The 14,051-nt window shown below is 35.7% G+C and overlaps 1 protein-coding gene across 14 annotated transcripts in view; it reads right to left on the bottom strand.

Moving 5' to 3' along the window:
- Positions 1 to 2,863: 2,863 nt before the first annotated feature.
- The window catches only part of Clock (clock circadian regulator), a 111,509-nt gene continuing 100,321 nt past the window's right edge, over positions 2,864 to 14,051 (bottom strand). For all 14 annotated transcript variants that reach the window (XM_078021307.1, XM_040292405.2, XM_021722811.3 and 11 more), the window contains 2 exons: positions 10,400 to 10,703; positions 2,864 to 8,219 (listed from right to left, as the gene is read on the bottom strand). In XM_078021307.1, coding sequence (XP_077877433.1) covers positions 8,040 to 8,219; positions 10,400 to 10,703 — 484 coding nt within the window. In that variant the 3' untranslated portion in view covers positions 2,864 to 8,039. The remainder of the gene's footprint in view (positions 8,220 to 10,399; positions 10,704 to 14,051) is intronic.

The following is a 14,051-nucleotide window of genomic DNA, read 5'->3' on the forward strand; positions in this document are numbered from 1 at the left end:
TATATTATAGGATAGAAAAAACCAATATCCATGAATTAAGACAAAACACTTCAAAGAAACAGACTCCTAATTAACTGCCTTAACTTATAAACAAAGACAGTGAGGAACTATTACTAATATTTATTTTCTAAGAACAGAAAGGAGATTTTCTGGTAGAAAGTAGCTGGTACCATCACAGACTGATGAAGATTAGGTGGCCTGGTACCACACAGACTGATGAAGATTAGGTAGCCTGGCCCCAGTAACTAGCTTGCTATGTGAATAACAGCATAGGCTTTTGTTGTTGTTTATTGTAACAGGACAGAATTAACTACTTAGAGATTCTGGTAATTCAGACCTAAGCTACCAGGTAAAAAATGCTAAAACAGTTAGCTTCTGTTGAAGAAAAGAAAGGAAAATGTCATTGATGGTGATTTTAAAATATTTAATAGTCTTTAAACTCCAAAATGTGATTCTTACAAGTTACGTGCCACATAAAGCAGATGTTACTTTTGGAGAAATGCAGGTGATACTGAAAAACATAGCACTGAGGTATTTTTTATTTTTAAAATTGAAGAAGGAAACAAAGTCTGGATCTAATTATTTTTACATTTACAAAAAAAAAAAATCCACAATACTACTGCTTGGTTCTCTTGCTATAATTTTAGGTTCTGAATATACAAGAATCTATGGGAAAGAACATTATAAGAGTACATGTAGATTTGAAAACCTATGCACATCATAACTTGGAAAAATGATCACAGAGCAAGAAGTCTGAGTGGATGTAGGCTAGTCACACATTTTGACTTTCTTTTTAATGGACAGCTTTGAAAAGTGAGTGTAGCCAATTGTAACATAAAATTAAGATGGCAATATTAAGTTGGTAACAAAATGATCCACATATTTTATACAATATTTCCAAACATAGCTCATAGAAATCAAAGACTCTAATATAGCACCATTGAAACCATTCATTATCCCTCATGCTTCTATGCAATTTAGGACTTTGGCAGGAGACAATACCTGAAAAATGCCAAGTCTCATTTTTGAAAATTAATTTGGATTTCATTTAAATGTTTGCTTTGGGGAAGAAAAGGTATTCAGTAGCCATTTAATAACAGCTCTACCCTTTTGGAAATAAGAATGACAGGCTACGTCTACATTTTTATTTTAAAACCAAGAACCAAGCAGTACAGACAGCAATGTCAAGAATAAAGAATAGCACACTAAGAACCACATAGAACATTAGAAAAGAATTTGGTGTGTGTTTTTACAACTACCACTTGATGTTAAACAATTAAAAATTTACAAAGATAAAACTTTTTATTTTTTGCACTAACTGGTTTCAATACAGCACTGATTTAACTCATCTTTGGGTTTTGATTTTCACACAGAGTGAATATGAAAGTGCCATACTGAGGCCCTTCCCTAACTTAAACCATAGTAAAATAGATTTCAAAATAATTCTAGAATGGTTTAAATTACAGCCGTTTTTTTTTTAAATTTTTCCTGGACAACTTTTTTGCTTGAAGATGATTGTCTAGGTACATATCAATTTGAAGATAACGGCTTTCCCCACATTCTAGCTTCTTAGTACTGGCACAACCATTGCCAGCAGTGAATCTGCACCAGTACAAGCCAACTCTCTCTCTCTCTCTCTCTCTCACCACACACACACACACACACACACACATTTGAATGTTATTTCTTAAAGCGATGTCACAGTTTGTTTGCTCAGAGATTTAAAAGCATGCATTTGAAAACATAGCATATCTTTGATTTAAACCAACATGTGGTTGACATGTTTTAATTAACATTCTCTAAGGGATCCCTGTGTGTGCTATTCCTAGCCTATGGGACTCCAAAGTTACTCTGGGAGCTCTAATGTGGAGGATTATGTACCAATACATGTAAGCAAGAAGAATCCTCAAATAGCTAGGCTTCAGAATGTTCAAAACACTGCTTTATTGGACAATGCTGTGTATGGAGGTTTGGTTTGTTTTTAAAACATCAAGCAACACTACACTATATAAAGACAGCAAACTTTTGTAGTACAAGTTTTCAGTGTGTATACATTATTCTATTTATATTTAAGGACTTTAATGTGGATATGATAATGACAGCCATTAGAAGATGCTGTTTTACTAACATGACTTGAAATGGACAAAATAGAGGCAATGCATGCCATTGGTTCTGTCATACTGGCCTTTGGCTGTATTTGGGGACGTAATCATACAAAAAGTGCCTGTAAAATGGAGAAGGCAGCAAGTGAAACTAGAAAAAGATCCAAGTTATGTAAAGCAGAGTTTAAAGGAGTTACCTTTTAATTTTTTTTCTTCAATTATTTGAGAGCAGGAGGGAAGTGTAGAGGCATCTGAATTTGGGCCCTCCACTGCCATCCTGCAGTGAAACAGATTTGGATTGTTCATGGAGTCATCAAGAGAGCTAGCAACAGCCCCAAATAAGAGCCAGTTCTCCAAGTACATGATGCAAAACAACCAACCACAAATTAGATACATGACACTTAAATCATGGATGAGAAAACAGAATGCAAAGATACCTAAAAATATAAATAAATATATTTAGCTGATTTTTTTACTCAAGAAACCCAGAGAACTGCTTTCAAAGCAATTACTTTCAACCACTTTCTAAATACTTACTATTTTGATTGTCATTTAATGCAGCACCTCAGTGTTTGCTGGTGGTGGAGATGGAATTTTACTCAATAGTCTCGTTAGAAACTATATCCTATTATGCTAAAGATCATTCCCTAGGAATAAACCAGGCATTGTACAAAATATCAAAACCTGCAAAGTATTATTTAAGAAAAACAAGGAATGTAGTGTTATGACAGTGTGGGGGGAAAAAAAACTATGCAAAACAGTCACATGGAAAGAAAGTATTTTAATTTTTAAATATCCAAGTTTGCTTAATTTCTGGTGAGCTGTTCAACACTGTTTTAAATATCCTGAATTAATAACTATACCAACAAAATTTATCCCCAGTGCTTCCACAGGAGACATTAAATTAAGACCAAATTATACTTTTCTTTTTCTTCAACCAAAGTAGTCTTTTTCTCAGTTCTTTTTGTGCAAAAATATTACAAGAGAATTCAAATGGAAACGCTGAAATGACATGCCAACATTTCAGGGCACATTTAAAACACTCAGAATAATTCTTGAAATTACTGTATTCTAAAATATCACTACCAATCACTTTTAGATTAGTTCAGTACATCTACTCACATGGATGCAATTTTCCTAGACCTCTGAAAATAAACAGGCTCATTGGTCTCTTTTGGTGTCCACACAATAGGCAAGATAGGTTTACAATAGTGTTTAAATGGAACTAGGCATCTACAGTCTCTTAATTCCACCACATTCAAAACAAAAGTCAAGAGTTCATTTGGCTATCTTGAGATCACTCCCATAAACCTACTACGGTTCACTGGATCTAAACATTTCTCAGAAATGTGTCATTTTATTATTTCACCTAAGTGATGATTTGGGGATCCTTTAGAAATGGTTAATGCCTAAGATAAACTTTATCAAAATGAATAATTGCAATAAAGTGCTTGTTACATTTCAAAATGATGCTTTTAGACTGCAGTATGTTAAGTGTGTGCTATTCCTCCTATAAAGGATCCCCAGGCATGAGAGTCTGGTCTTCTCACCTGTCTCAAAAAGCAGCAGCACTATCTTTTGGTAGGCTGACAATAGGCACATTACCCATGCGGACGAGGCTATACTAGGGCTATGGCAAAAAGGGGAGGAAATTAGAAAAGTGGGAAGCATGTGGAGGGTTTCTACTATACTCATAGTTATATACAAATATATTAAATATGCTATAAAAATAGTCAACTCTTTTCCTTTGCAATGACTTCAGAAGCTCCTTTTAAAAGAATGCTCACCCAATTCAGACAAACTTAAAAAGATCTCTCTCTCCAAATCACTATTAAAATGGCAAGTGCCTTTGTGCTGTGTTTTCTCCACCACTGAAAAGTTCCAATCAGCTTTCTCCTGGCTAGATGCACTCAGCAATATCAATATCCAGTGTTTATACTTTCCAATGTGGACTCCTGTGGGACTAAGAACAGGGCCACAGATATAGGAAAGGTTGTAGACTTGAATGAGCTTTACACAAATGTTCAAACAAATCTTCAATCACCAAAGAAATAAAAAAGGAAGAAAAACTAAAGTTAAATGCTATCTGTAGTCCACTTAAAAGTTTGCCTCAATGTAGTGGAAACATTTTCAAACATAAAGAATAATGTCCAGTTGAAAAGAATTTCTACCTTTTTAGGCTATTTTCAGGGTCCTTTTCTAAGGCTTCTTGAATAAGGGTTCATAGCTCCCTTCAACACAATGCCCTTTACAGAGCTGGACTGCTTCAGTGCTCCTAACTTTAAGAGACTGCTTTAAGGCAACAACCAACAACTACAGCACATCTGAAGAATTCAAACACACACACTATTCTGCACTAAATATTCTCTAACAAACTAGTCAAGATCACTGGCATCCTTTTATTACTAGTACATTCCTAAGCCACATCTAAGTGACAAAGCAGAGCACATCACTCTAAAATTACCCCCTGAATTTAGGATGTAGTTCGGAAAACTGAACTGTATTTACTTTCACACTATACTGCCCCTTCCACCCCATTCACCACATTTACTTTTCTGCCCATATTAAACTCAAAACAAAAACAAGTACTTTTCAAGTGTCTAGGTTCTGGTGTGACATTACTCTCAGCAGCAACTTTATTAATCCCTGCGGTTCTCATTTGTATTTGCTAGGCAATACTGGCTCACACTGTGCCCCAATAGTCCACAGAAAGATAACTGCAGGGGGGCTGGCATCTTTCCTTTATCTCCACAGTTTCTTATCTAAAAAGTGCCACCCAGAATAAAATGTTTTTAAGAGAAACTGAATCCCTGTGAGAGTAAAGCAGAGGGAAGCTGAAAAGGGTTCCATTTGGTATCTTTTCATGATTTAGGTTTGGGATTTGAATTAACAACTTTGGCTATGAAAATGGAATACAGAACAGACAACTGCTGAATCTCCCTCTCAATGCTTAAGTCTCACAGGGAAGGAAGGGGACAGGGACTAGCCTTGCAACTCAAATTTAGGAGAAGCACAAGGAAACCAAAGTAAAGAAGGGGCAGCTTCTGCTGACCATTTTTTCCAACATAATACTCCATACTGACAGCAAAGGAAAAGCATGGCTGCTTCTTTAAATTTAGCAACTGTAAATTTCAAGCAGGAAAAAGATGAATCATGAAGAACAACAGGAATTGTGACATAAATTTTTTTTCTTCCCCAAATATTCAGTTAAGATGGAAAATATTTAAAGAAGTTAAGAGTTGAAGAATGTGAGTTAAACAAACAATCTTCAGATTTACTTTGTGGCCTGTTTTGCTTCTGTTGAGTACATGGTATTCATAGTTCATAATCTTTCTTTTAAGTATGGTACTTAGAGGGCAAGCCTTAACATAATAGTTCATATCTTTTGTTAGCTAAGTCCTTATCACTAGGTATTGCCAATAAATAAATGAGGCACAACTCAAGATTTATACGGAATGGCATAAGGTCAAGAAAGGCAATTTGGAAGGGGAGAAAAGCAATGCTATTGCCATATTTTACAACACTGATTTTGCCATGTGCACGTATGCTCAGGTACACACATTCTGACAACCATTCTTGACATTCATGGGAATGTCAGGAATCTCTTCTGGATGATCATTTAGCTAGAACTCCATGATATGTTAATTACTAACTGGTATCTAGTCACACTTCTTTTGTAGAAGGGTAAGTACCATTTTCTTTGGTTGTTTTCTTTTACAGTATTAATTTTCTAATTTAATTATAGACAGTTATGGTTTTGTTTTTGTTACAGAAAAACAATATGTCCCTCAAGGATAATAGCAAAGCTAAGGACAGAGAACTGACTTGGCATTCCCCTGAGCCTTCTATCTAGTACTTCTGCAGTAGGTGATTTTCATTGCACAAAACCATTTCTGTTTAACAACTTCAGTTCTGTTACATTTTCTTTTAAGGTCAATTTTGATTTATTACATTTGTCCTCCCCTTTTTTAGCAATAATTTTTTATATTATAATAAGAAATTTCCACTAATCTTTTGTTCTATAGTTGTAAATTTCAGTATTAGTACCATAAAATCTAAAAAATTACTATTTTTAATATATGTAACTTGTGTTGAAATTTATTACCTTTAGAACATGATATTGCCAGATGAAATCTTAGTTCATGTTTACAAAGCATGTGAGTTACAATATCCCAATGTAGTGAAGGCAAAGCCAATACTTGCCCTTTTTGGGTAAAAATATCAATATTATATTGAGCCAATATTTACTGGTAATTCTTAAATGACTGTTTAGGGTTTTTTGTTTTGTTAGGTTTTTTTGGGGGGTCTTTTCTTTTGGAGGAGGGGTACCTGGGTTTTAACTCAGGGGTGCTCAACCACTGAGCCACATCTCCAGCCTTATTACATATTTTATTTAGAGACAGGGTCTCACTCAATTACTTAGCACCTTGCCATTACTGAGGCCGGCTTTGAACTCGCAATCCTCCTGTCTCAGCCTCCCTAGCTGCTGGGATTATAGGCATGCACCACCACGCCCAGCGACTATTTAATTTAGGAAACAAATTTGGGAACCTTTAAAGTGTGTAGTGTTAGGTTGTCATCTTTTTTATTTCTAAATTATTTGTACCCCAGTCCAAAAGACTCACAGCAGTCTTCATAGGAACTTAGGAGAATAATGACACTGACGCCCACATGCTGTTAAAAATGTACTAAGGTTTCAAAAACTGCTACTGAAACCAGACAAGTTCAAGATGGTGAGTTATCACCTGAATTAAAATCAAGGCACTATGGGTTTCCCCCCCCTCAAATAACCCTGAATCATTTCTGACTAAAAGAAGCATTGAAATTGTGAAGGATAATAAAAAGATTCCAACAAATCCTAAAAGTTAAAAATCCCACCATTGGGAATGTTAAAAAGTGCCTATGTTTGTGTGCAAATTTTATTCCTATAACTGAAACATTCTTGAAATTACTTTCAGGCTTGTTGAAAACCATTTACATAAATATTTGCAACAATGAAATATATCAAAATATGTGATCAAACTCCCAACCATCTAAAATAAAGCAGTGCAAATCCTATTTTCAAACAAAAATAATGAAATGAGGGATATTTCTGAATAACTTGAAAGTCTTGTTGTATCAATAATTTAACCTGAAAAAAAATCCATTCCCAGCAGCACATCATACCTCACTGAACAAACTGTGACATCACAGCCAAAGTATGAACAAAAAGACTTGTGCCCTGGAAAAGTGAATAGAACACTATTATGTTGTAAACAAAAGGAAAAACAGAGACTGATGTATCAGTTTGTACATGGTGTCGGAATCTAATGAAATGTACTCATATGGAAGAGAGAATGCTTTCATGCAGCTTACACAATGTTTTGCTTTCTCTCCTTCATCCAGACATATACATATTTTTACAGTATCTGTACACAAAAAATTTAAATCCACACAACATTCTGAAATTACTGTTCCATCATTATCTGAAAAGGGAGAGGGGCTTAAGGTGGGGGCTACTGACTACTAGATTATCTTCATGGCATCATTGTAAGCAAACCCCTGACATGGCAGTGGTGTGTCCTCTGTAACACTTGGTAACAGGCACAGACCACTAGAAGTGACTAACATTGTTAGTGCCTTTCTCATTCACTGGAGGTCATTTCATAGCTGAGCTTCTTAACATTTGGCAATATACTCTTTTTCCATCAAAAAATATCTGGGCAACTGAAACACTGTCAGAATTGGCTATGTCCCTATGATCATCTTCTGCTGGCTGGTATTTAACGTACATCTATAGCACTAGGCACATTTTCCCTACCAACTAATTCCAGGAACTAGAACACTCAATACTGTATCTCATGAAACTTCTGGAACTTTTCCTCCTAACCTCAGGTCATCTGAGAAACATTTATGGACCACCACCTTCCTCCTTTGGCGCTGGAGGAAGTACTTGTGCTACTGTGATTGAACCTTAGAAGGATCAGTCAAACTGTCAGTCCTGTGCCGACTAAGTTGCTGCTGTTGCTGAGACTGGTGTTGCTGGTGATGTGACTGAGAGAAGGTGCTCTGTTGTAGTGGAAACGCAGCAGAGAGGATGAGCTGAGTTGAAGGATTCCCATGGAGCAACCTAGAAGTCTAAAAAAGAAAAATCAATGTATTACCCAACATTATTTTACCCTCTCCATTATACTGTGCACATAAGATTTGCTAAAGTTGTGCACTATCCAAGGGACATTTTTGCTCTCTAAGATTAAAATCATATTTTTGCATGCTTAAGAAGCTTTTCCTTTCTGAAAATATAATAAAAATTTCACTTTTCGAGGGAATCTGCACTGGAGATTTCATGGTATAGAAAGCAACTAATGTCTTGAGAGAAACCACACATTCTTAGGTGTTACAACAAAAACAACCCAAACCAAAAAGGCCCAGGATCTGTAGTCAGAAGCCCCGCATTTGGGTTTTGCTCTGCCATTTACAAGTTACCTGACCTGATGCAAGTCTCAATTCTATGCCCCTCAATTTCTTTTACCAAGTTTTTACTTCTGGTATATTATATGATATATATGAAACTAGCTAAAAGAAAGTTAAGATTTTAAAGTCCTTCCCAAAGACAATACATTTGTTGCAAGATTCTTAATTTTAAAATGGAGTTGTTGTGGGTGATGTTTGTGAGTGTGTATGAAGGAGACACACACACACACACACACACTCTCTCTCTCTTTCTCTCTCTCTCTCTCTCTCTCTCTCTCTCTCTCTCTCTTTCTCCCTTAAACCTGAAAGCCCATTAAGCTTTTGGTAAGTACTTTTAGAGTTTTTTTTTCTCTCTGTTATTAGCAAAACTCTGTGTGAGATGAATTCAGGATATGTAGGAGCCTTACAGGATTACAATTTAAGTACATTTTGGGACAGAAACAATTTTAAAAAGCAAACTGTACATTTATTATACACAAGTAAGTATATTTATGAAGGGCATCACTCATCTTTTTTTATGGATATCTTTAGGTGCCTTTTTTGAGAGAATCAAGAAAGAGAAGGTTAATTCTTTTAGAGGTCTTTCTTCCTTGATAGACTGAGATCTTAAGGCAAATCCCCTTTTTAATATAAGTTTCTGCTTAATTATCATTGGATATATTTCCCTTAGATAATAGTTTAGGACTTTATTAATGGCTACAGTACAGACTTAAGGTCTAAGAGACTGTATGACTACCAGATGTATTTTGGCAACTAATCTGTTTTTGTCTTCCACATCATCAAAACAAGGATTATATCTGGACTAGGATACAAACAGTGATAAATTAAGGTTGTATTTACTTTTTAATATATACTATACTTTTGAATATTCTAGTTGTATATCTGTGAAATTGATGACAAGTGTCTGTTCCAGATGAGGTGGTCTCCAGTACAAATCAAGGCTAATCTACATACAAACGTGCTCAAGGTAAAAGGGAAGGGAAAGAGCTGGACTTCCAAGTGAGGGTACTGAGATCCAGAGACTGTTTATTTCTTTGCTGACAACCCTGCCATAGGTAACTTATGCTGTAACCTTTAGATAAGGAGATCCTATATAATTTACCCACATATCTGTTCTTTGGTTAATCTGAGTGTTTATTACATTTGTCAACATAGTGGTTATACATGACAGCTAGCTAGGTGCATTATACTACAATCAGCTATTTATACTTTTTAAATATCTGTGAACTATTATCACATCCAGGCAATAAGTGAGGCTTGGTCAGTTTAACTTGCCAAAGGTCACACAATATGTGGTATAGCAGTGACACAATCTCAGGACAGTCTGATTTTAGAATCCAAGTTGTACTATAACACATACTGTGTACTGCCATTATTTCTCCTCTGACATTATTTATAACAGAAAAATTCTAATAAACTTTATTCCAACAAAATAATTTAAGATAATATGTAGGCTGATACAGAAATCCCTTTTATACCCCTGCTTATGCAGGACAGAATTTGTTGGGTATTGAGAAAGGAAATAGAGAAAGGAATCTTTGCTTGACTTCCAGAAACTGTAGTTCCAGAGAGGAAAATAGGCTCTACAAAAGTACCCTCATATAGGCCCAAAATTACTTATTCTACCCAGCAGCTCAGATCACTTGGTATACCAATGGAAGGGCTAAAAGTCTTTCAATGAAGAGAAGGAAAACAATGGCTACCCAGGACAAGCTTTCTATCTTCGTAGAAATTTAAATTGTACATAAGCTTTTATGAGTTTTTGAGATAATTTACAAACCTTTCATTTAGCACCTAATTCTATTATAAATAGGTTTAAGGTGGCTTCTTGTAGGAAGAGTTACCTGTAAAAACTGCTGTGGTGTTTGAGTCAGTTGAGCCTGAGATGGTTGCTGAACTGGAGGAAGCTGCTGTTCCTGGGAACTCTGCTGCTGCTGTTGCTGTTGCTGCTGCTGTTGCTGCTGCTGTTGCTGCTGCTGCTGCTGCTGCTGCGTTACTGACAGTGTCTGTGCCTGCTGCTGTTGTGCAGCAAAAGTAGGATAGGCAGTCACCACCTGACCCATGAGCATAGTACTAGGTACCATGACTGCCCCACAAGCTACAGGAGCAGTCACTAATTTGGTCACAAGTTGCTGACCTTGAGAAAATCTGTAGAGGAAAGAAAAAAGTAAAGTCAAATGTACAAAGTATACATCACAAAAAGGCAATGAGATGAACCCTTATCTAAGATAATAATACTGCCAATTTATTTTTATAAAAGCTATATGCTCCTATTTTGCTTTTGTTTTTAAAAATTCTCTTTGGGATTTCAGCAAGACATAAATGTATGTGGCAAAATCAACATATGACAACAAAAACAAATATAATAAAAAACTTTCTAAAATATCCATATTCAAAAGAATGAAGTGAATTAGTTCTTGATTAATTAGTTCTTTTGATTTACGTCATATGCAAAAATCAATTCAAAAGGAAGCAAACACCCAAACATAAAAGTTAAAACTATAAAACTCTTAGAAGCAAATGGGAAAAGTTTTGCGACATTGTAATTGGCAATGATTCCTTGGATAACACCAAAAGCACAGGTGACAAAAACGATAAATAGACTGCCCAGGCATGATGGTACACACCTATAAAACCAGCTGTTTGGCAGGCTGAGGCAGGAGGATCTCAAATTCAAGGCCAGCCTGGGCAATTTAGTGAGACCCTGACTCAAAATAAAAAGGGCTAGAGATGTAGTTCAGTAGTAGAGTGATTGCCTAGCAAGTACAAGGTCTCAGTTCAACCTTCAGTATCTCTCTATCTCTGTCTGTCTCTCTCTCTTTCTCTCTCTCTCTCTCACACACACACAGATAAACTGGACTACACAAAATTAAAAATTTTATGCATCCAAGGGCAAAACTGACAGCATGAGGCAACTCAATAATGGGAAGAAATGCTTGCAAATCGTGTATCTGATTTATCTGGTTATTATAATAACCAGAACATATGAAGAATGAAAACAACTAAACAACAATCAACCCATTTAAAAAATGGACACAGGTCTAACTTGAATAGGTATTTCTCCAAAAAAGATATATAAATGGCCAATAAACACATGAAAAGTTGTTCAATATCATTAAGGAAATGCAAATCAAAACAAGAAGCAGCAGCCACCTTACACCCATCAGGATAGCTATTACAGAAAAATCCAACAAAAATAACCACTATTGGCAAAGATGTAGAGAAACTGGAACCTCTGTGTACTGCTGGTAGTATTGTAAAATGATACAGTCACTATGAAAGACCATATGGCAATTCCTACAAAAATTAAATAGAATTACCATATGAAGCAATCTACTCCTGGGCATATAATCCAAAAGAAATAAAGGGAGGGACTCAGATACTCTTATACCCATGTTCATAGCAGCAGTGAGTAATCATACCTAACAAAAGGTGGAAGCCACTCAAGTGTCCACTGGCAGGTAAAATCAATGAACAAAATACAGTATATAATACAATGGGATATTATTTCACCTTAGAAAGGAAGAAAATTCTGACACATGCTACAACATGGATGAACCCTGAGAACATTAGGCTAAGTGAAATAAGCCAATAACCAAAGGATAAATGCTGTATTTTGACTTACATGAAATACTCAAAGTAGTCAAATTCATATAGATAGAAAGTAGAATGGTGGTTGCCATAGATAAGAGGCAGGGTTGGGCAAGCTAGGAAGTTGTTTAATGGTTATGAAGAATGAAGACTCAGTTTGGAAAAATGAAAACAGTTCTGGAGACAGATGGTTAAGGGTAGAGTGACAACAGCTGTGTGAATATACTCAATGGCCCAACCATATACTTTAAAATGGTTACTATGGTAAATTTTTTAATGTATATTTTACCACAGTTAAAAAATTTTTAAACTGAAAAAAAATGAACTTTTTCTTTTCATAAAGTGGCTACGTATTTAGGAGTCAGATAAAGTGGCACATAGTTCAGGAACAAACTTAAAGCTACCATATGGTAATTTTTAAAAACTTTATATTTATGTAAGAAATGTACATTTAAAGGTGGTAACTTAAAAAACATAAATCAAGGGCTGGGGTTGTGGCTCAGCGATAGAGCACTTGCCTGGCACGTGCAGGACCCTGGGTTCGATTCTCAGCACCACATATAAATAAAATAACTACAACTAAAAAATAAATATTTAAAAAAACATAAATCAAAACAAATGAATAAAGTACTTATAATTTATAAATTTATCATATTATGGTGCCCACTGTGTTAGATTTTTTTGTTTTGGTAATAAAGATTGAACCCAGGTACACTTTACCACTAAGCTATATCTCCAGACCTTTTTTTGGGGGGAGGGGGGGGCTACACTCGAGTTGTAATCCAGAGGCACTTAACCATTGAGCCACATTCTTAGCCGGACCCCCTTTTTTAAATTTAGAGATAGGGTCTCACTGAGTTGCTTAGCACCTCACTGTTGTTGAGGGCAGCTTTGATCTCACAATCTTCCTGCCTCAGCCTCCTGAGCTGCTGGGATTATAGGCATGGGCCACTGCACTCAGTGTCCCCAGCCCTTTTTAATTTTTATTTTGAGACACGGCTTTGTCAAGTTGCTTATTACAGCCTCACTAACTTGCTGAAGCTGTCCTTGAACTTGCAATTCTCCTGCCTCAGTCTTCCAAGTCACTGGGTTTACAGACATGCACTACCACACCCAGTTCCTTGTTTTGTTTGAGATGGGTTCTTGCTAAGTGGCCTAGGCCATTCTCAAACCTGTGATCCTCTTGCCTCAACCTGTTCTAGGATGCTGGGATTATAGGTGTGTGACACTATGCCTAGCTCCTTCTTCTATTTTCTTAACAAAGACAAAAAATAATGTCTCTCTGGGGAGCAAAACTTTTTCCATTTCTTTCTGAGAAGAAGTTTGTTTCTAACATTGACAACTACAGCAAGGAAACAGATAAAATCATACTGTAGATACAGCATGACATAACCAAATTATAAACTATTTAAAGTAGGTACAAATATTAAGCTTAGTACACATGTACTTTATTTATATATTCACAGACAAAATAAATTTACTTTTATTTATTTACTTATTTGTTTTATGGTGCCAGAAATCAAACCTAGGGTGTTGTGCATGCTAGGCAAACATTATACCTCTGAGCTAAAACCCTATCCCCTAAAATAAATTTAGTTTGTGTCCATGCCAGATCTTATAAATAAAATACTGTATTTTATATACATCAGGGCCAAACACTTGAATGCAACAAACAAAAAACAACAAAGAAACAAAACAGATTTTAAAAAATTTCTGTGTAAGAAAGCTCAAAGAAACAACATGAACAAAGTATGTTTAATCACAGAAGAGCTAAGTGCCAATTTCTCTGTAATCTTAAACAAAATTAATACCTGAATTGCAACGAGTCACTTTTAAAGATAATACTTTATCTATCTCATCCTAAGACATTCTTTAATCTACTTATGCTCAACCACACTCTGTGGC

This window comes from Ictidomys tridecemlineatus, chromosome 9 (genome assembly GCF_052094955.1).
Source record: "Ictidomys tridecemlineatus isolate mIctTri1 chromosome 9, mIctTri1.hap1, whole genome shotgun sequence".
Lineage (NCBI taxonomy): Eukaryota > Metazoa > Chordata > Mammalia > Rodentia > Sciuridae > Ictidomys > Ictidomys tridecemlineatus.